This window comes from Zerene cesonia, chromosome 28 (genome assembly GCF_012273895.1).
Source record: "Zerene cesonia ecotype Mississippi chromosome 28, Zerene_cesonia_1.1, whole genome shotgun sequence".
Lineage (NCBI taxonomy): Eukaryota > Metazoa > Arthropoda > Insecta > Lepidoptera > Pieridae > Zerene > Zerene cesonia.
In genome coordinates this window covers 3,268,588-3,292,432 of record NC_052129.1, presented here as the reverse complement: position 1 = coordinate 3,292,432, position 23,845 = coordinate 3,268,588, and the positions used below count along the sequence as shown (strand labels likewise).

General features: G+C 36.0%; 2 protein-coding genes across 6 annotated transcripts in view; one reads left to right on the top strand and one right to left on the bottom strand.

Annotated features, from left to right (window-relative positions):
* Window positions 1–10,169, top strand: part of LOC119837577 (tyrosine-protein phosphatase CDC14 homolog) — a 20,697-nt gene extending 10,528 nt beyond the window's left edge. For 3 of the 4 annotated variants that reach the window (XM_038363220.1, XM_038363221.1, XM_038363218.1), the window contains 6 exons: window positions 208–467; window positions 2,661–2,867; window positions 3,614–3,932; window positions 4,332–4,470; window positions 4,948–5,137; window positions 5,413–6,384. In XM_038363220.1, coding sequence (XP_038219148.1) covers window positions 208–467; window positions 2,661–2,867; window positions 3,614–3,932; window positions 4,332–4,470; window positions 4,948–5,137; window positions 5,413–6,384 — 2,087 coding nt within the window. Of the gene's footprint in view, window positions 1–207; window positions 468–2,660; window positions 2,868–3,613; window positions 3,933–4,331; window positions 4,471–4,947; window positions 5,138–5,412 lie in introns of all 4 variants that reach the window. The other variant, XM_038363222.1, reaches the window with a different exon arrangement.
* Window positions 10,170–10,744: 575 nt separating this feature from the next.
* Window positions 10,745–23,845, bottom strand: part of LOC119837627 (fibulin-1-like) — a 23,281-nt gene continuing 10,180 nt past the window's right edge. For both annotated transcript variants that reach the window (XM_038363308.1, XM_038363309.1), the window contains exons 10-24: window positions 23,516–23,580; window positions 22,611–22,739; window positions 22,170–22,323; window positions 21,416–22,029; window positions 20,865–21,116; window positions 20,225–20,326; window positions 19,525–19,641; window positions 19,100–19,264; window positions 18,214–18,362; window positions 17,481–17,695; window positions 17,067–17,218; window positions 16,441–16,570; window positions 16,042–16,162; window positions 11,245–11,363; window positions 10,745–10,947 (exon numbers count right to left, since the gene is read on the bottom strand). In XM_038363308.1, coding sequence (XP_038219236.1) covers window positions 10,785–10,947; window positions 11,245–11,363; window positions 16,042–16,162; window positions 16,441–16,570; window positions 17,067–17,218; window positions 17,481–17,695; window positions 18,214–18,362; window positions 19,100–19,264; window positions 19,525–19,641; window positions 20,225–20,326; window positions 20,865–21,116; window positions 21,416–22,029; window positions 22,170–22,323; window positions 22,611–22,739; window positions 23,516–23,580 — 2,647 coding nt within the window. In that variant the 3' untranslated portion in view covers window positions 10,745–10,784. The remainder of the gene's footprint in view (window positions 10,948–11,244; window positions 11,364–16,041; window positions 16,163–16,440; window positions 16,571–17,066; window positions 17,219–17,480; window positions 17,696–18,213; window positions 18,363–19,099; window positions 19,265–19,524; window positions 19,642–20,224; window positions 20,327–20,864; window positions 21,117–21,415; window positions 22,030–22,169; window positions 22,324–22,610; window positions 22,740–23,515; window positions 23,581–23,845) is intronic.

Here is a 23,845-nt window from a genome sequence, read left to right as displayed (position 1 = left end):
AAGATCAGGTGTATTGGCGCAAGACCAAGACCAAGACTGGCTAAGTCTCGTCTTGTTCTTGCATTTGGGCAACACTAGGTGCCAGCTGACCGAATTCGTGCCATACAAAACGACAATAAAAAAATAACCGTAATTTTTATAATATGTGCTCATAAAAATGTCCCATATTTAGTATTACAGGTGACAGTAATGATATCTTTCTTTCAGACAGATTATACTTCGCTACCCTCAAAACCGGATACAAGCCGAAGCCGACGCGTAACAGTAAATACTTCCACATCGAGGATGAGATCGTTTACGAAAACTTCTACTTCGACTTTGGACCCTATCACCTATGCCATTTGTATCAGTTTTGCAATAAGCTCAACGAGGAATTGGAGAAAAACCCTAAAAAGAAGATTGTCTTCTACACGAGTAACAATGAAACGCTTAGACTCAATGCGGCCTATCTTATTGGGAGTTATCAGGTTAGAATTTTAATAGTTTGCATATATTATATAGTTTAATAAAGCATTCGTTAACTCGAGTTTATTCAGTATAAAGAGTATTTATAAAATTCTAAAATATGCTCCATGTTTCACTTTACTTTTACTGAATTTTATGAAAAGGATAATATTTAACGTATCTTTATCTACTCGAAGTATATTCTTCGCGATTGCGGAGAACGTACTTTCGCATTATGATATTGATGTAATAAATAATTGCTGTAGTTCAGTTATGGTTAGTTATGTGTGTACACTGAAGATTTTTTAGACACATCCTAAGTGATATGTAATTAATTACAAAAATTTAAATTGTTTGAGTTCCTGAATTTTCATAATTTGCATAAATAGGAGTTATCTTTATTCCGTACGAAAAAACATCAGTATCGGCTAAATAACTGACATGAATTAGGTCACGCACGCACCACACCCGCGCTGGATCGGCATCAAAGTGGAACCTTACCATAATACCACATACTTGTATAATCGCTATGTGTGTATTGCGATGAACGTGTTTACTTACTTTCAATTGAAATTATGTACCTACATACCTATGCTCCGTGGGCAAACCACGAGTAAAACTGTCAAATATGTAGGGTAGATTTCTTTAAAAAAATAGGCCTATAATTGACTTCAGATCTTTAACTGTTTTAGTCTTGAATATCATTGAAATCGGTACTGTAGGTTAGCCATCAAAGCCCAACAGATAGGGTGACTTTCGTATGTAATACAATAAATTAATTTAGATTTCTCATCTACAATTACAGGTGCTGATTACTTGATAGCATAAAATTAAAATGTATATTTATCCCAGAAAAAAAGGTCTTTTTAAGTTCCCTTATTGTAGAAATATCTATAATATTATATAGTCTATCTCTATTCATTGGATAATTGCGTTGCGTGGGAGCAAATTGTACACCTACAAAGAAATAAACCAGTTGCTTTTGTAATTTAACACGTACCATAGACGTAATAGAAAATGGCGTAATTGCCTTAAATTACTTCTATATACGTGACATTATCACAAGCATTTGGAAATTTTTAAACTTCCGTGCAGTATCAGAGTACGTAATATACTAGTTTCGGAATTCATATTCTGTATATTATTTTATTATCAGGATTCGCACCGGAACAATTTTATGTAAAATCTAAGAAAAGTCAACATACGTTATATGCTGAAGCATATCATACATTTATCTATTTTTCCTGCAGTGGGTCACATATTGCCTGGCATTGTAAAACACACTTAAGCTAAAATTATCCTTATGATCCATTGAATTTATCACCGTTAAACTAATCACCAAATACAACAAAATACTGCCTCAGTTAAAATAATTAATAGATAGCAGATATAGCAGAACAGCCAGAATAGCCAATGTACTTGCAGTATAATAACTAGCATTACACAATTTATAAAATATCCGTGTTTGCAACGCGCAATCCAAGAATTTAATAAATGAAATAAATAAAAATCGTTTATTTAGTAAAAACACATGTGCTAAAGACGACCGACGCCTTCCACTCTAGACCTAGCCAAGTTAATGACAAGTAAACTAAGACTCCATTCAGTAAGAGAGCCATCAGTCATTAGCTAAAACAATGTTGACACTATAGATAACGCTAAGTCGACAAGTTGAGTTCCGATTTGCAGTTACTCTGTAGCACGGGTTGCTTCTATTTGAAATTAATTAAACAATATCTCAACGTCAGCTCCAACTGTTGAGTTCATTTAAATAATTAAAACTATTTGCTTGTCACGTTTTTGACGAGATAACTTGTATTTCTATAATCTTATTTAATGTTGAAGGAGGTTAGAATTATTTGATATTTTATAGTGGATTGCAGTTTCAGCCAGACGATTTTGTGTCCATCTTTTTAAATTTAAATAATATTTGTAATACTACCAACTTCTGATGAAGCTAACAAAATTGAGAAAGAAATAAAGTAAAAAATAGTATATTTGTTATGGCAGTTATGGCAGAGCATGCGAAGGGGCAGGTGTGCCACTTGATGTTAAGTGATAACCACCGCCCATACACTATTGTAACACTGATGCCGTTACAGGTGCTATCACGGCCTTTAAATGACAGCTGCTATATTAGAACATTTATAAAATATAACACCCAGATTTATATCAACCAAGCTGTCTTAACAAGTAACACAAAAATTATCTTTTAGATAATATATCTAGGCAGTTCCCCCGGTGCGGTTTACAAACAGCTGACGGAGGGCACGTGGTCCCTCCTGAACTTTCGGGACGCATCTGGTGGTCCGCCACTCTTCGACATATCGCTGTTGGACGTCTTGCAGGGCATCAAGGTGGCGCACGACGCCAGGTTCTTCGATTTTGAGCATTTCGACGCTGATCAGTATTTGTTTTATGAGGTGAGTTGGGGCATTTGTAATTAAGTACTGTAGAATACTTGGTATAGATAATTTTTTTAGATTTACACTCAATTTCAATTATTTATTTGCAAGAAATGTGGTTATTAAAATCTACAGATATTTTTATATCATTAAAATAATTAAATACATTGCCAACACCTAGCTAATTGATAAAAAGTTATTTAATATTGATATGAAGATATATTATAAAAAGTTTGATTTTACTGTAATCCTAAAATAATGCTTATAAATTGAAATAAAATATAGTTATAGCAGACATTTTAAAATCTACTTAATATAAAGAACTAAAGTTTCACCTTTGGCCAAAGCCCAACGTAACAATCAGATTAGATTTCAATAAAAACTGTGCCCAATTAATATTAATATTATTTCCTGTGAGAAGCAGTGGTGGCTCAGTGGTGAGAACCTCGGACTTCAAAATCGATAAGTCGAGGTTCGAGACCGGGGCGAGCGTGCAGGAAATAAATTGATTTTTCAATTTATCTGCACATGTGGATAATATCACCACTGCTTAAAACGGTGAAGGAAAACATCGTGAGGAAACCGGCATGTCCAAGAATTCAAACTTCGACGACATGTGACATCTGCCAACCCGCACTTGGCCAGCGTGGTGGATTATGGCCTGAACCCTCATAGGAGGCCTGTGTCCCAGCAGTGGGAACATAATTGGGTGATGATGATGATGATGATTATTTCCTGTATTAAAAACTTCCATCGCCTTTCAGAAAGTGGAGAACGGTGATCTAAACTGGATTATCCCAAGCAAGATGCTCGCGTTCTCCGGCCCCCACCACCGCTCCCGTCTCGACCGCGGCTACCCCCTCCACAGCCCAGAGCACTACCACGAGTACTTCAAGAAGAACCACGTGACGACAATAGTGCGGCTCAACAAGAAGTCATATGACGCCAGGCAGTTTACTTCGCACGGATTTGAGCATAGAGAGCTGTTCTTCGTGGATGGATCTGTGCCGTCTGATCTGATTGTGAACAGATTCATACGGATCTCGGAGGTGGCGAAGGGCGCTGTCGCTGTGCATTGTAAAGGTTTGTATTGTATGGTTAAAGTGAGCAGTAAAGTTATATTGTTCTGCTTACGAAACATGAAGTATTGCTCTCTTACTTTAACCTCCGAAATGCTAAAGGACTGCACCCTACTTTGGTCAGCGAGTCTGTCGGAATTGGTCAGTAGCTGGCTAGGCTGTATAGCCAATCGCTCCCCCATCTGCCACCCGAGGACGCCAAATCTAAAATTTTTTATTGTGCATCATTTATTTACGCACAACAGGCTTATCGAATTGATCTCGAAAAAAAACTAAAGTACATGTTAAAATCTAAAACTTCATGTTCACGAAAAAGTAAAACTTCATGTTTTTAATAATATATGGGTGTCTGTATTGTAAAATGTCCTGAATAATTAAATAAATAAATAAATAAAAATGACAGCGGGCCTCGGTCGCACGGGCACGCTGATCGCGTGCTACATGATGAAGCACCACGGCTTCACGGCGCGCGAGGCGATCGCGTGGCTGCGCGTGTGCCGCCCCGGCTCCGTTATCGGCCACCAGCAGTGGTTCCTGGAGAAGTGAGTTTAGTTCCAACCATCTCTAAATGGTGGTAGATGCTATCAATTTGACCGCATTTTTTGTTTTTTCTTTCGACTGGGTGAACGTGGTACGATATCCTTTTCCCAGTCCATTCTTTCCTTATGCTTTACCCATTAAAAGCAGGCAACCTATTTGCAGCGGCCTTAACGTTGAAAAAGTTCATGGGCGGTACCACTAGCTCAGTCGCCTGCTTTATTTTTCATATTTCAAAAGTGATTCTAATATATTCTAATGATTGTGTTGTTTGTGTGTGTGCAATTTAATTTGCTAAGACAAGAATAAAAATATGAAAATATGGGAAAATGCATTGCTTTAGTGTTTATAAATCCAGTTTAAATGTTTATTTAAACTCAGTATATTATTTAAGCTTCCCTAGTGTATCAGTGGAAATGCCGTATTAGATCAAAAACTGCAAGATTTTTGCGATTTAATAACGTTTTCCACTCAATTCGCAGCATCCAGCCGCGCATGCACGCGGAGGGCGAGGCGTACCGGCGGCGCAACAACATCACCGCGCTGCCCGTGTTCACACGCGGCATCTACTGCACCCTGCCCGCGCCCGCCGCGCCCGCCGTCCCCGCCGCGCCCCCCGCGCCTGCCCCCGTCTCGCTGACCACCATACTGGGCAAGGGCGCCGCTAGCAAGGTTCGTGCGTGCGTGTATGCGTGGGTATATGCGTGCGTGTGCGTGCGTTTGTGTGCGTGCTACGTTGAGCAAGGGCGTCGCCAATTAGGTGGCGGCTTGTCAAATTGTAAAAAAAAATTGCCTTAATGTGCTTAATTAGCAGGTTTATATCTAGTAAAAATAGCATAAATGTTCATAGATTACATTCACAGCGTTAACTTACCGCAATAGATTTACCTTTTTATATGACATGAAATTTTCTATTAACTTAAATTTGATTTTTTTTTTATTTACAGTTGGATAACGCTAACGCACTAAACGCGAACGAAACGGACACGGAGAACAACATAACATCAGTTATCGGGAAATATAAAATCACCGCGTCCCCGATGCTGCCGGCCAAAGTGTTCACGCCGAAAATGAACTACATGATGCCAACGAACAACATACGGAACGCGAACAACACGAATCTCAAACCGCAGCCGCGCTTGATCAACTCGACCCTGAAGTCCCACTATGCGGCCAAAACGTCCACGTTCCCGCCAACAAGAGGTGCCAATTCTCAGGCCAACAAGCTGGCCGGTGTGAAATCTCCCTTTACGGGAAAAAATAGCTTCCACGGACAACGTGCCAACCTGGCCAGACCGGCCAACTACACGCACGGGACCAGCCCTATTAAAACATTCGCGCGAAAAGCACTCAGTGTCACCAAGATGACCACCAACGACACCAACACGGTGACCACCGTCAGCGTAACCTCAACTCTAACGGCTATGACGGAGAACTGCCATTTGAACGGCAAAAATCGCCTCCCCTCGGAACCGAATCTCAAAGCGGCGCAGAACAAAGCTCCAGCGGTAAATAATACTAGGAAGAAGTTGATAGTCCGGTCGAATTCCAGTTCAAGGAAGAAACTCCCTAAGAGCGTAGCGAAAGGCAACCTGGAAGCAACGCAGGATCTATCGTCCAGTGACACGAACATAACGAACATTTCAGTCGATTCGTTGGACGCGCCGTTCAGGTTCAGACGAAAACGGGATAAATCTAACAGCCCCGAACCGATGGACACCATATCCAACTCCATAATAACAGCCGACGTGACGCCGGAGAATTTCGAAGAATCGAACAATTCCCAGGGAAATAAATTGTATAAAATCAAGGCGTTGCGAAAGAAATGCCCCGCGTTCGGTGTCAGTTTACTGAAGAAGGACGGCGTTCAAACGCGCTCCAGTAGTTGCGCCAGCAGCTCGACAGTTAAAAAGAAATGATCTCTATGAGTGTTAGTTACGCACGTTCTAAGTTTAAAGGGAGTTAGCTAGTACTTGTCACAGTGTATTAGCGTCTTAGTGAAATTTTACGAAAGATGTATGTATAGCTGGTGTAACGTTCAGTACACAGAAACAAACTATTTTTACCAATTAATTATTCATTTAAACCTAGTTTCCTAAAAAGAAAGTGAACCTTCAATTCAATATTTTTAGTTTTGTTACTTGATAATTCGATTGGGTTTTTAGCCGATTGACATTATTTGTTGATAGGAAATTGTGGTTCCATTTTAAATATTAGAATGAACATACTTCAGTGACCTTTGTAGAAGAGAATTGTACATAGGGAATTTGAAAAACGATGCCGTACATTTATAATGCTTTCAAATTTCGTTTGTTTCTAATATGTTCATCCATTAACCCATAAACAACACTAAAATATATTATTTGCTTATCGTTAATTATTTTGTTTGTCATATTTATTGACACTAAAAGCATTGACAAGTACTATATAGTCGCGTAAATAAGGCTTTAGATATTATTAGACGTGCATAGCACATGTTATACCGTATAGGTCTACTTAGATTCGTGCCGACTGACTTAATAACCCATATCACATAACGTTCCCTATTAAATTAATAGTTGTCTATAAAAAAATTATCAATTTTTTTATCGTATAGAAGTATGGAGATCGTTCGCTGGTTAGACCCCAAATGACAAGCCTAAATGTTTATAATCATTTACTGTTTATATCTTAGGTCGTTGTTGTAGTGGTTGAATGTTCAATACTGTTGTTTTTTTATTATGTTCTTTTTTATATTTTTTCTTTATATATATTTACTTTTTGTATCAAATCAAATTGATGACTCTATGTCCGTATACAGAAACAAATGCAGGTTACAAAAAAGGTATCTATTTATGTATCGAAAATAATGTTACTTTGTATTATTTAAATATTTAAAATATGACTTTGTATTATTTAAACTTTATGTTTGGAAATAATTTTTTCATGCATTTATTTTTGTGATCTACTAAAAAATAACAAAAATTTTAGAGAGTTTATTGGATATTCAATCGCTATTGTTAGTATTAAGAGGAAATATTTTTGTAATTTAAAATACTTATAGATCTATAAAATGCCATTTTTATTAGCTTTTATTAGGCTTCCTTGTTATTTACATAACATATGATTTATTGTGTTGACACGTTGTTGTAGTTTTTTATTATTTCTCGCAATAGATAGCATAGATTGTTTAAATAATTTATTAGGTTTAAATTAGTTATTATACAAATAAATAATGTTTAACTTGACAGAGAATACTGACATTCTTTTTATATTTATATAGTATTACTATATATTTATTATAATATACCGTATTTGACATAAAATGCACTTTATAACAATGCAAGTTTTCTCTTTATTTACGATTATTATTATTATATTTTCCATATTCAATATGAGAATCAATGCAATGCTTCTATGATAAGTTGTAACAGTCTTGGACTGTTAATAATTGTTATTTCAAATATTTATCTCTTATTTCATAGAAGATATGGCTTCATTATTTGTTTGGATAGTTGCAAACAGCGTTAGCCTTTGAATTAATCAATAATTATTATAAATATTAATTAAAAATTTATTCAGACAGGTAATTCACAAAGATTTAACATTCATTTTAGGACACCTATTGATGCCAAAAAATTGTTAGACAAAAAATGCAATATTTCGTATGTATGAGGAAAATACGTAGTGTATTTCACTCACTGCTACTGCTGTACTGTGCAATGATTTTTCTAAACTGTTCGTTTATCCTATATGAGAATGGGATAGCGCTGTTTCAAACTACATCAACTGAGTATGAAGCCTAAAAATCAATAATTTTTTCAACTACATAATTTTGTTATTACTGTTGCAGAAAGGGGCACTAGATACAAAATAGTAAATATAAATATACGCAATTTGCAACGAATTAAACTCGTAATTTGTTTAAATAAGAGAAGAGTTTTGTGGATTTATAAATGATTTGATTTTTAGATTTGAAAACGTTCAAATGTACACTATTCTCAAATAGTGATATTGGTCAACAAAATATCTTGTGTCTCTATCTGTTACAGATCATTATTCTTCACCAAAACTATATTTGTTTTGATCACTTTAATATTTAAATGTTACTATGCCAGATCTAACGTATGCATAGTTTTAGATAGCTGTTTTATAAGACTGTTGTCTTCGCCATTTTTATTAAATAGTTTACTGTTGGTAGAAGTGTACTTACAATGAGGTCACTTATGATCATACATTATAAAAAAAAACGTGTATTTATTAACTTTAATTTATCATCTTGAATTTTAATTTACTCATCTTCTTTTAGAGAAAGTATCAATATATGAGCATTCAATCAAGAAATCGAAACGTACTCATCTATTATTATGAATATGTTTATGAAATATGCAGTATCAATAATTATCTTACAAGGCACTTTCTTATAATATATAATTATTTTATTCTTTAGAACATATCCCATTTTTTTTCATGACCTTCAAGATGTACAGAATTTGCACATTTAAAATGTTAAAACCCCTTAATGTAAGTACAGTTTTGTCGGTTGTTAATATTTAGGCAGCTGTTAAGAGTGAACTTATAGATAGATCTTGGGAAAGAATGTTGGTTGTGCGTTAAGCGATATCATATTTGAATATTTCTTCATAGTTTTAACTATCAAATCAATTCCACTAGCTGACACTTAAAATTCTGCATTGATCATCAATTTTTTTGTATTTATATCTGATATTTCAATATATTGATTTTTAATAGAAATCTGTAGATACACATATTCAAACACACAACAATATTGAGAAATATTCAAATGTCGTCTTCTAAAAATGGTGCAAGATTGCTTCATAGTTTTGTTAAAATATATTTGTATTATACTTACCATTGCGTGTACGGCTTAGATATTCGATTTATTTACATAATATTTTGATTGCATATTCATTTGATGAGACATTGTTTTTAAATATAGTATTTAATGTTAAACAATATTGAATGTAAGTGTGTATGAACCATTTATATATAAGTAACGAAGCTGTCATAGACAAACTATTATATTAGACATACAGAATTGTTTAATATTTAATATATTTGCGTTCTTCCTTCGTCCTTTTTTTTCTATATTCATGGCATATAAAAATAGTTGAAAGCTGGTAAATGTATTATAATAGTATCAACAATATTAGTTTAATATTTTTCGATAATTACGTAGATGCACTAAGTATTTTTTTCTTTCTTTAATGATACGACATAGCATTTAAATTCCGGTGTAAACTATTATAATTTTGAAAAATTATTTATTTATTCAAATATTAAATAGAGGTGTAAAAAGATAAAATAAACAAAAAATAAGACGAGAATTAATTGTGAATATATAACTGAACACAACAAGATACATAATGAAAGAGTCTAAACAAAGTGCAAATTTATTTGATCAATCTAAACTCAATATATTAAAGACGTTTTTTATTTATATTCATATTTAAAGACATTTATTATATAAATGGTTCATAGAAACGGTGCGTAATATGATGGAATCGGGACCAGAGTAAAGGGTATGAAAGTTTCCCCAATATGTTTAGATAATTTGAATTATTATATATATTAAAAGTTTTGTTATGATTGAGGGCTAATCAGTTACTAATGCACCATTACAAAGGTATGTGTATAAATAATCAAGTGACACCTAATGATTATGGTGTAATGCTTGCGCTTAATAAAAAGATATATTACTATTTTTTGGTGTTTTATTTGATAAAAGACTTCTAAAAATAGTTGGTTTTAACTTATAGCGGTACTGATATTAATGTGTTACACATCTATTTACTGAGAACTGGATTGAATTACAAATTTAATTAGGTTTCGTGTTGAATAGATCTTATCACAAAACAGGGTATATAATGAAGAAAAAAAAAATTAAATTGAAGTCGGTTATAATTACAATCATTTTTGTTCAGACCTTTATTTCTAATATCATCAAAGATTATGCTGGCTATTAAATATTATATTGCATGGACTTTTGAAACATTAAAGTTACTGTATATTGTTGTATCTAAATGTTGTGTATGATCTTCAATATACTTTAAAAAACATTAGTATTAATATTAGTATTGCAATTTCGTGGTGGCATCACGACCGGTGTTGTCCTACAATTACGAATCAACATTTATATAAAGAGGACACTTGTTTTTTGTACCGTTTTCATCTATGGATGATTTAAAAAAAAATTACCATTAGAAAGCTGTAACTGCACTGGGTGGTAGGCCATATATGTACCACTGGTGAATAGCTAATTTGAAATAAATTTACCAATCACAATATAAAAAGTTTTATTTAATCCACTAATAATAACCTAAAAATCATATTCGGACACAATGACGACTAATCTCGCGACAGCGCTGCCCGCGTAAAGCGCGCGCTGGTACAGCGACATGGTGAGCTCCAGCTCGGCCACCTGCGGCCCGCCCAGCGAGCACACCAGCGACACCACGCAGATGTTGCCCGATGGACGCATGCTGCGAATTACAACCTTCACTAGTATCATTTACGTAGTGACTATTTAGTAATTTGATGATACCACAAATTACTAAACATTAAAATCAAGCACATTAATCCTTTATATTCTGTTCTAGATATATTTGCTAAAGAAATTGTAATTTGTAATCTAATATTGTCCAAATAAGTAATATTATGGCATTATTGCAGCCAGTTCACAACAGTTCTAAACTTTTTATCTTTTATGTGTCAAATAAAAACTCATTCCTGTATTTAACTTGGGTAATAGGCTACGCTCCAGTTGAGAGGAAACTTACTCGAAACAGGACAAGTCAGCAGGTTTGACTCCTGGTGAAGCTTGCACTTCGATCATCCGCATTTCGAAGTTGACCACCGAGTCTTGCCATGAAGGACCGTGCATTGTAAAGAGGTCCACCTTGAATTCAATATTTATTATAATTATCCACTTTGGCGGTAATATTTCGTAATCTTTAGAAAAAAATATCTCAGTAATGGCTCTAATAATCTTATGATGTTTTACTATTGAGTACATAATATTTCCATTATAATTAAATAGTACTAATGTTCTATTTGGATATTTACATTCTTTAAAAAATAAATAATTTGAAATCATACACAATAATCCCTTCCCTTCGGACCGCGTTCCAGTATAGACGACGTGTGACGCTTTAATTTACAATATTTTAAATATTTCAATTCATAAATTCCATCTTAAATTTTACCGAGTACCAGGAGCGCATAATAATCAAGAAGTGCACTGAGCTGCGTGAGTAAGTAAACAAACGCACACAAAACCACCTTACCAATACCTCATCATCGAGCACACAACGATAATCACTATCATATTGCTCCACGCGTCGCACGCGCTGTCTTCGTCAGCTGTCTAATCTCTTCGCACTTATAGCCTCCTGGTAACATGATTCGCTCGCCTACAAAGTCGGGCTCGGATCGGTGTTAGAACACTTTTATAAATCAAGAAACAACACCACCGCCATTTGATGAATTTAAGGAGGAAATCCGTCGTTGCTGTCTAGTTTCAAGGTCAATTATGATAAAATCGAAAATACTTTACTAAATATTGAAAAGATATAGATAGCATTTCGGAGTCAACAACAGGATGAAATGGAGATCAGGATTAAATCATTAAAAGACCATTGTAAATTAAACCAATCTACTATTTTGGTCTTGCAACAACAAGTAGAAGAACTTCAGCGTTGTTCTAAATTAACAACAATCGAACTAAGAAATATTCCCAGAAAGGATAGAGAATCCTCCTGGCCTATATTTCAAATATTTGTAAAAGCCTCAAAATCGATTTGCAATGTTCTAGTATACGCGATATATACCGCATACCTGGCAAACCCGAGAGCAAGAAACCGATAATTATTCAATTATCGGATTTACACATCAAAAATAATATATTCAGCACTTTGAAAACTTATAACATTAATCACCCAACGAACAAATTAAACTTAACGCATGCTGGTTTTTCGAGTTGCGATCCTATATTTATTTATAACTGAAAACTTAACTGCAAACGCAAGGAAACTCATTTATCTTGCTCGGGAATTAAAGAAAACCAACAAAATTAAATATTGCTGGATCGTGGATGGCAAGGTCTTAATCAAGCGGGCTGACGGAGAACCATCCATGGTCATAAGAACTGCATCTCAACTTGAACAATTTAATGAACAGAAATGACTATATATTTTATTAACGTTTTTACATTACAATTTATATCAGCTTTACATTTTAAAATTGTTTTCTATAATCCTAGAACTTGTGTTTAAGCTAGATACTGCCATAATCCTACATGCTATTTTATTCACATTTTTACTTCCAAGGAGCTGCTTACAAATGTCGATATTAATATGATTTTTTCTAGACGACTATACTTCTTATTGTTTTCATCAGTGCTTTTTTATAATGTAAAACTAACTTAACAAATATTTCTTAATAATGTTGTGACACCTCTTTGTGCATTTATAATTCGATGGTATTATTGATCTACAAAAAAATATCGATAATTTTTCTGTATCCATAAACCAAAGTTGTAGTCCGACCGACTCTAAAAAAATTATAAAAGACCCGGATAACTATATAAAAATAACAACTCAAACCATAAGATCGATAAATTGTAATTTTAACAGCTTTACCATCTTGTTGGAAATGATAAACTTCGACTTTGACGTCATTGTCCTAACTGAGTGTTGGCTTAAATGTAATATGCTTATGCCCAAAATAGACTATTAATTATTTGATGTATCACACAAAAAACAACAAAAATCAAAATGATGGCATTGTCTTATATGTTAAAGATAGTTTAAATCACTCTGTTTCCGAAATCGACTTTATGGATGGCTCATGTTTGGTCTTAAAGCTAGGTAATAACACAGCAATCATCTGTATTTATCGTTCCCCGTCTTACATTAATACGGCGAATTTTTTAGCATCACTTGATTCTGTATTAATTTATTTATCTACCACAAAAACAATTACAATAATCGGTGATATAAACCTAGATATCGCTTGTACGCCTTACGATTCCCAAGTCTCCGATTATTTCAATCTATGTATTAGCCTGCCATGGTTTACTTCCCGCACATAATTTACCCACTCGCGGCTCAAGCTGTTTAGATCATGTCATGCTCAAATCCAATTTTGAAGCTCTAACCCTAGTTCTTGATTCAACCGTTACAGATCATAATAGTGTAATGTTGTGTCTTAAATGTAACGAAAACTACTCTGAAGCCAAAAGCAGTAATGTTATCAAAAAATCAATTACAAAAAACTTGATTAAGATATAAAAAAAACTCGATTTTCAACATATTTTACAGCTAAACCATGCCGACCTGGCTACAATAAAATTTGTCGACTTAATTATGAGTACTATTATCATCAATTCACACATAATAAGTGTACCTAGACGCAAACATATAATAAAACCATGGATGACCTCTGGGCTATTACGTTGTATTAAAAATCGCGATTTGATGCACAAATCCGTCAAAATAAATCCCAATAACAATATCTTGATGTTGACATACAAAAGATACAGAAATTTTTGTAACAAAATTATAAAAAAGGTTAAAGAAATTTTGATAAAAAGGAGCTCACTGATGCTGGTACTAATAATAAGAAAATATGGCAGATTATAAAGAGGGTTACAAACTGTGTACAACCTAAAACGATCTCAAACGAATTATTACAGTTATCTTCGTCCCCTCAACTCTCAGTAAATAAAGCAAACGAATACTTCGTTAACGTAGGTGTGAATCTTGCTGCAAACATTAAAACCACTAATCTTATCGCTGAAACACAACTAAATAGACCCGTTTCATCTCTTTGCTCTTCTTTCGTAATTCTTCCAACAGACAATTGTGAAGTAGAATGAATTCTGATGTCTTTACGATCACACTGCGCTGTGGGCTGGGACAACATTTCAACTAGTTTGATAAAGAGGCATCGGGTTAAATTCATACCCATCCTAATATATATTTTTAATCTCTGTCTAAAGTCTGGCACATTCCCCACTTATTTCAAAAAATCTCTCATTCATCCCATCTTTAAAAGCGGTAGTGGTAACTGTGTCGCCAATTATCGTCCGATAGCTATCTTGTCTACAATCTCTAAAATCTTAGAACGAATAATAAATAAGCAATTGATTAATTTTTTAGAACACAAAAATCTATTATCTTCAAATCAGTATGGTTTTAGACGTAATATGTCCACTTCAAAAGCGGTATTAGATATCACTAATCATATTATCAGAAATTTTGACAGCAAAAAAAAAGGACCAACCATTTTTTTTGACCTAGCCAAGGCGTTCGACACAGTTTCCACCCCCCTGTTATTACACAAGCAAGAAAAAATAGGCATTAGAGGCCATTCACTTTCAATTTTTAAAAACTATTTGACTAATAGAACACAATGTGTTAAAAAAAATAATTACGTGAGTGATGAACTCCCAATAACTCTCGGAGTCCCGCAAGGTAGTGTAATCAGTCCGACGCTGTTTTTAGTGTACTTAAATGACCTTTGCCACTTGGATCTTAAGGATGCTAACATATCAGCGTTTGCCGATGACACAGCCCTTACCTTTATAGGAGACTCATGGCCAAATGTTTTCCATAAAGCACAACAAGGCTTCAATATAGTTTCAACGTGGTTAGCTAAAAATCTTTTGACTCTAAATACCGAAAAAACTAGTTAGTTTTTTTTGGACCTAGCCAAGGTCAAGTAGTTACTTGACCTTCTCTTTTCGGCAAAATTCTCAACCCCCAGCATCTTTATCTCTATGCGGTCACATGTGCAACTGACCAGTCCTGCAATTGCCCCAAACTGACTCGTCAATCAAGTACTAAAATTTAGGAGTAACACTTGACTCTAATATTTCCTTTTCCTGTCATATACAACAACTGCAAACTAGAGTCAGAAAATTAATTTATATTTTTAAAACCCTTCGCCGCATTACTGACGCTCACATCTTAAGACAAGTCTACTATGCGTTATGCCAATAGCTACTTTGCTATTGCATATCAACTTGGTGGGTGCACCTAAGACTCACCTCCTGAAGCTTGAAAGAGCTCATATATATATATATATATATATATATATATATATATATATATATATATATATATATATGCACTCTTTTACGCAAAATAATGTTCACATCTATACCTACGCAAACTATTACATTCACACTCACGCACACATACACACTCACATACACACTCACATACACACACACACAATCACACTGTATTTCATGAAGAAAGTGGGACGACCACCTTGAGACATTTAAATTACATTGTGCTTTATTGATGGTATGGGGAAGGTACTGATATCTTTAATACAGGTTACTCTGTAACCTAGCAAAGATATCGAACCTTAATTGTTTGATACCTATTTGTATTGCTACAGCGATGTACTTAGCTATAAGGTTAGGTTAAGTGTTTGATTTAATAAATTTGATTTGATTTGCTTTGAATAATGTCCATCATTTTCTATAAATAATCTCTTCAAATTAAATAAATAGTTTAACATGTAGCTTCGAATTAAGTATTGATAAGAAAAAACAGGCAACTCACGCTTCCCATAGGCAGATATATATTAGACACGAACGTGATGAAGTTATAGCTATACGTGCTCGGCTGCTGCAGGCAGTTCCAGTCGGACACTAAGCACGAGCGTTGGATGCGGCTGCATTTGCTGTATTTTACAAAAAAGCTTTAATAAATAAAAATGAAAAACGTTTCTGAGTTTTTAGATAAAAGATTTCAAACTCAGATCAGTCATGTGAAGTTAATTATCATTTTAAGAAGCTTTAAGTTGTACAAGAATATAAAAATACATTTTTTTTTTCTCATATCTGTTACCACTACTAACTGGCCAACGGTCAAGTGATACAATATTTTTATTCCCCATGTCCAGCTGTGCTCGTCCTGCAACGAACTTTCAAATGATACAAGTATTGGTGGTTCACATACTGTTTCCCCTCAAGGCGGTACCCGGGCGGGCAGCGGATGTGGTGGCAGTGGAAGCCGCCGCGCGTGTTCTGGCACACGGAGCCGGCTTCTGCGCCGCACTGCGCCTCACCGGTCTCACATTCATCAATGTCTGAAATATGTATTATACAAAGAATAATGTTAGTATGTGAATAAGTTTTTTATAAGCCATAATTGTATTTATAATAATGTTTAGCAGAAGAGTTTGTTTACTAATCACAGTAACTACCATGATTTGGTAAACTGTTATAGTCTATTTAAGGAGGAAGGCTGCTGGGCACATCAAAACAAAAATATATGATTCCGTTGGCCAGTTATAAGAAACAAATAACTTAGTTTAATAATATTACGTGGAACGAGTGGAACAAATTGAACGTGAATCTTGCAGTTTTTGTACCTATAGATTTAATACATTGTCTTAATTGCCTCAATAGGGAATAATCATGGCCATGACCGGGCAGTATGATGTCATACGCGGTGCAAATGGGACAAGCGCTTGCGCGTGGATCTGATTATAGCGGTGAGCTAGTGACAAACCTGTTATAGTTTTTCTATCATGAATGTTACATATCCCACCAGAAGTCAGATTGGCCAAATCCCCAACTCACCAATACAGCTCCTCTCATCATCAGCGAGGCGGTATCCGGTGGGGCAGGCGCAGCGGAAGCTCCCCGCGGTGTTGACACAGCGGCCTCCACACAGCCGCCCGCGCGTCCGGGAGTTGCCCCATTCTGAACACTCGTCTATGTCTTCGCATGTTCTGTGGGTCGATTTGTGGAAATAAATAGCTATGTATGAATGAAAATAAAAATGCACATTTTTGAGTTCATTAAACACCTCTGTGAACCGGTATCCCATGTCTATCTATTTTATATTATAATTAATCTGTCATTAAAAAATGCACCAGAAACAGTGGGAACAAGTATGGGTTGATGGTGATGAAAAAATATGTACATATGCGACAGGTGTGGCTGGGAGGAGCTCTTCATCCATAACTTACTTTAATACTATAATTAACTAACCTATTATCGCTCCTCAGCCTGTACCCCCTGTTACAGAAGCAGCGGTAGCCGCCCCACACGTTGGAGCAGCCGTGCTCGCAGGCGACGGGTGTCTCCGCGCACTCGTCCACGTCGACGCACACCTTGTCGTTGGAGGGCGCGTTGCGGAACCCGGCGCCGCACGCGCAGCGGTACGAGCCCACTGTGTTGATGCATCGCGCGTTGTAGGAACATGGCTAGGGTGTGGTGTTTTTTAGTCATATAAGATTACTGGAGGCTTATGTAAGTTATAATATAACAATTTAGTACGAGCTAAAATGTGATACAATACAATATATGGTCAAAATTCAGTGTATAGCAATAACTAGTAAAAAATGAATTATTTGTATGTTTGTTATCAAATGTACTTCTAAAATTTTCACAGTCATCATCATTAATATAAGCAATAATTTTCTTCTTCTTATATATAAAAAACAATTACTGTTCGTTCGTCTCGCTAAAACTCGAGAACGGATGAACGGATTTATCTTATCTTGGTCTTCAAATATCCGTGTAGGTCTAGGGAAGGTTTAAAGGTAAGAACGATGGGGAAAATATGTCAAAACAATATTATATGGCGTTACGAAGTTCGTCGGAATAGCTAGTATTATGCTAAAAATATATAAATAGCTTAGGTACATGAGCAAGAAAACTTATCTTCCCAGCATGAATAAGAATAAAAAATAACGGTAAATAAATAAAAAATCACACTTACATTGCCAAAGTTGCACTCGTCTATATCATCACATTGTTTGCCGTTGAGCCTATGTCCGGTGGGACACTGGCACGAGTAGCCGCCAAAGAAGTTCTCGCACTTCTGTTGCGGCCCGCACTCAGACACGTTGCGAGCACATTCGTCGATATCTGTGAGTAGTGCACGCAATATGTATACGCAGTGGTGGCTCAGTGGTGAGATCCTCGGACTTCAAAGGTCGGGGTTCGAGACCGGGCGAGCGTGCAGGAAATAAATTGATTTTTCAATTTATCTGCGCATGTAGATAACATCACCACTGCTTAAAACGGTGAAGGAAAACATCGTGAGGAAACCGGCATGTCCGAGAATCAAAAGTTCGACGACATGTGACATCTGCCAACCCGCACTTGGCCAGCGTCGTGGATTTTGGCCTGAACCCTCATAGGAGGCCTGTGTCCCAGCAGTGGGAACATATAAGGGCTGATGATAATGATGATGTACGCAATATTGGGCATTTTTAGGTGTTTATGAATAATACAGAATAAAGGATTCATGTGATTTTTTATGAGCTTTGTACCATTATTATAGTAAATAATGCTACTTATTTTTTTAAATTGAAGAGCTATTGAACTGTTCGCAGACATGTGGCAAAAGTACTGTACACGCGTAGGCAACGGGGTTTGAAGAAGTATTAGCTACAGCGTAACATACAAAAAATAAAGAAGTTGTTTATTGCCAACCTTTCCGACATTTCTTGCAATTTAAATTACATATATCTCATAGAGAGGCTGTGTGACAGCTATTCATGAGCTTTCAGAATTGTTATAATAAGATAAACACTTTTATATAAGACAATTTAAACATTTCCTCTTTTAATAATTAGATCCACCAAATACAATTCAATTACCTAAACAATGTTTGTCCGGCGTCAGCTTGTACCCCCAGGGGCAAGTGGTGACGATGGCCCCCGAGCCAGGCAGGCGCGCGCGTGTTGGCCGCATGTAGCGCGGCCCGCGCCGCCCGTACTGCGCGCCCACCGTTATCACGTTCGAGTCCGGCACAGGCGGGGACTCTGCAATATTCACATTATAAAAGTATGTAACACACGCAATAACTGTTACAAAATTGGAAAACGCGTAGCTAGTTATATTAAAACAGTTTGGATATACATTAACATTTTATTTTGCAGTAAAATACCTATTATACTCGTATATCATTAATAATATTTGAATTACTAAAACAGAGTCACATAAATGTAACACAATATTTAAAAAGCTACTTAAATATCCACAATTTCACAATCTATTTATAGTACAATATTAAAACTCTGACCATAGGTGGTGTCCCCACGACAGGCCCGCCCGCACACGCAGCGGTAGCCGCCCTCCGTGTTGACGCAGTCCTCTTTGGGTGAACAGTTCGCTCTGTTCGTGGCGCACTCGTCCACGTCTGGAGCATTTGATTTATTTTTATTTTATTGGTTCCCAAGGTTTCCAAATCATTTATACACTTTTATTAAAATGTACTTTTTTTTTATGTCACAGTCGGCAATGGAGCTGGTGGGACGCCTGATGGTAAGCGCTACCACCGCCCATGGACATTTGTAGAGGCGTAAGGACGATTGCAGACCTTATGCCTCTACAAATGGATTGCCGACTTTAAATTGGGAAGGGATTAAGAAAGGATGGGCGAGAGAAATAAAGGAAAGGACTGGGAATGGTAAGAAAAAGGATATGGGACTCCGGCTCCCCCACTCACCGAACGAAACACAGCAGTATGCTATTTCACGCCGGTTTTCTGTGGGGGTCTGGTACTTCCCTACGAGCTGGCCCAATTCGTGCCGAAGCGTGCTCGACTACCACATACAAAATATAAAGATACAGAAATACCTTTTTATGCACGATATACAGGGTTAATTTTTCTACTTCTAATCATAATAGTTATAACAAGAAAATTTAATAATATTTTGACTGAAAACCAAGTGTACAAAAATTCCTTTTGATGTAATTATAAGATTTCGCTAAAACCTTACCAACACATCTGCCCTGGGAGGAGCTGAAGGTGTAACCTTGGTCACATGGTTGAGGTGGAATCCAGCGGGAGTTGGGATAGCCCCACTCGGGAGTTGTGGATGCTGCAACAATTTGGATTTGAGGTGGCTTGAACTAAGTAAAACGGTATTTTTTGGGAGCCTTTCGTCTTTTAGTGCATGTGCTTATAATGTTTAAAGTATTGCGCTAAAGTGTTAATTAAATATGTTATTATAACAGTGTTATTTATTTATTTATTTATTCATTTATTTATTTAAACACTTTATTATGCTGCTAACAATATACAAAAACAAAAACAAAACTTATACTTTAACAAATAGAAAGATATAGCACAGAAGGCGGCTTTATCACTTATAAGTGATCTCTACCAGGCAACGAACTGAAAGATTGATAGCAACGTAACTTAAAAGTATTCGCAACAAATAAAATAACTACATTCTAAAAATTTACATACATCTTAGTACATTTTGGCACATAAAGCCATTGCTTACTTTTGATTTACTTTCTCAAATGATTATATTAATATTATTCTATTTAAACGGATTTCAATTTAATTAAATGAATTATGATTGTTATAGTGTGAATCGAAAACTTAACTTATAAAATAACGCTTAAACATACCTGAGGTGCTCTCCGTTTCGTAAGTATAGGCAACAGTGCTAGTTGTAGGCCTTGCAGTGGTGGTGGTAGAGGTGGTAGAAGTAGTAGTAGAGGGAGTAGTGGGAGTGGTTCTCGTGGGGGTTATGGGGGCGCACCACCCGGACACGTCCCGGGTGAAGCCCGGCACACAGACACACTCGTAACCACCTGGCCTGTTCTTGCAGTATTCTAATGTGCTGCAAATGTGGCGGCCTTCATCGCACTCGTTTACATCTGCAAAATAATTAGTTGATTTATATAAAATAGCCGCATGTCCCGGCGTCGATCAGGTTGAATTGAGGTAGGAAATTAACAGCATATGTTACTTTAAAGATTTTTCTAGTGGTCACATTAAATTTCTACTAGAAATACACAATACTGAACTATAGAAAAGAGTGTACCTTATGTTAGGTGAAAATTAATTTTAGGTATCATGTCTTGGATCGATCAGGCAGAAGTGACCCTCAAAAAGATGTTATGATGATTACATAATCTAATCGGATAATAAGATCTTTTTAAAAACAATTTCTTACCAACACATTCACCCCTTTCGTTCCTCTCAAATCCATTCAAACAATGCACCAGACTTGGATCAAATTCAGGCTCAGACTCCTTTTCAATAACATTTGTCCATTTATCCTTGGGAATGTCACCAGTATCGATTGCATAGCTACCATCCGGTGCTCTGTCTCTTTCTATTGTATTGATATCAGTGGAAGTAGTCACTGTGGTCTCGACGGGAGTAGTAGACGTCGGTCTTCTGGGATAGAACTGTGGTCTTCTATTGTAAACTCTTCTACCCGTACCGGGAGGTGAATCCGGTCTGTCTCCTGATGAGGGGTAAAATCGTGTCTGTTCTGTGGTAGTGGTGCTAGATCTTGGTCTTGGTCTTAGGTTGTGGTTACGGCGTGGTGGCTGGTATGGTCTGGGTCGTGGTGTTGTGGTGGAAGTAGTGGTGGTAGAAGTAGACGTTGTTGGTGGAGGTGTGGATGTTGTTGGTGCAAGTGTTGTTGTTGTTGTTGTGGTTGTTGATGTGGTCGTTGATGATGTTGTTGAAGTTGTTGAAGTCGTCGAAGGAGTGGTTTCTGGTGTAGGTGCTGGTCCGGGTGAAGGTGCGCGTGCTGGATCAGATGGGCTATCATCTTCACTACACAAAGAGAATAATTTTGTAAATACATACATTATGTAAAATATAAGCTTTTTAATCGTTTTTTTTTTTTTGGTATTTTAAATGACGTTATACATGTAACGTTAAATGCAACTCTAAGCAGCATTGTTTTAACTTACCCTGATTCGTAATACTCATAGTAGTAATCAGGTGATAGAGTGGTGCTGGTGGAAGTGGTAACCGCGCGCTGGGTGCACGTGAATGAACCCAATATGTTGAGACAGTGTTGTCCAGCTTGACAATTATCTAGTTTTAACGCACACTCGTCGATATCTGCAAGAAATATGGTAATTTATAAAATGATGGTATAATATTAGTGGACGTTTGCAAACAGTCCATTGAAAAATGCTCGTATATATTATGGTAGTCAAGTGTACTGTGAAAAGTTGTGGTCTTTCAATGTTCCAATAACAAATTATGTCATACTAAAACTGGTCTTTGATAAATAGTCTACAGCACTAAGGAATCACTTACCTAATAAACGGTGAAAGAATAATTTAAATTTCCTCTTTATATTATTAGTATAGATTAAAAGCACAAATTATCATATAATTACAAACCGACACACGAGCTCGACGAAGAATCCAACTCGAAGCCATTCTTGCATCGACACTCATGACCGCCAAATGTGTTAATACAATTCTGGAATTGGTCGCACAAATGGCTGCCTTCACGACATTCGTCTATATCTGTAGAAAAAATGCCATTTTATAACAAACAAGCATTCCGCCCTCGGCTTCGCCCGCGCAGTCAAAGGAATTGTCTTCCTCTCCTAGTCCGGACTCAAAAATCCATACTTAATATTATAAATGCGAATGTAACTCTGTCTGTCTCTTACCTTATCGCGCCTAAACCACTGAACCAATTTGCATAAAATTTGGTATGGAGATATTTTAATACCCAAGAAAGGACATAGGCTACTTATTATCGCAGAAAACCGATAGAAGGGGTTGAAATAGGAATGAATGTTTGTATGATAGTTCGTTATTGTAAAACGGATTTTTGGTATGAAGATGGAGCTGAAGTTAGAAAAGGAACTACCATGCTTTTAGAAGATTCAGTTTTAGATCCAGACCTTGGGAAAGACTATAGGCTACTCCTCACCATGTCACGCGTAATAACCGAATTCCACGCGGGCGAAGTTGCGGGCGGAAAGTTAGTCATATCATAAAATCACTATGTTGCGACGTGAAAGAAAGACAAATTGACAAAAGTGTGTTTGTTACGCTTTCGCATTAGTATAAGTATATATGTAAACAAAAGCTTGTATGTTAGTTGTACTTTGAGGATTTTGATAAATGAATAATTGAGTAAAGTATGATAAGTAGTATAATACAGAAAATTACGGCAAATTACCAACTTGTTTAATATAATAAGCAATTATTTCTTTCGAGGGATTGTTCTGTTATTTTTGTACCGTGTAAAATATTTTCAGTTAATATATATGTAGAGACCCCTTAGGTACCTTCACAAGTTGAGCCACCAGGCCGCAATCGAGTTCCTTCTTGACACTTCTTTGTTGGTGCCAATCTGAGAAAACATAAAGGAGAAATGAGCTAAAAGCGTGTGTTCATAATACGTAAAAAGAAAATAGGAATATGTATGTTATGCTTCAGGATATATTCTAATTTGTAGAAAGCATAATGCTGTAGCATTAAATTTTTTTAATTTGATATGATAAAAAAGTCACAAAGACAGCATTAAACATTTCATTTAATGATTATAGTCCAAGAAAATGGGTAGGGTAAATGCGAATTTGAGATTAAAACTTGAATTTTTGATATAATTTACTTTG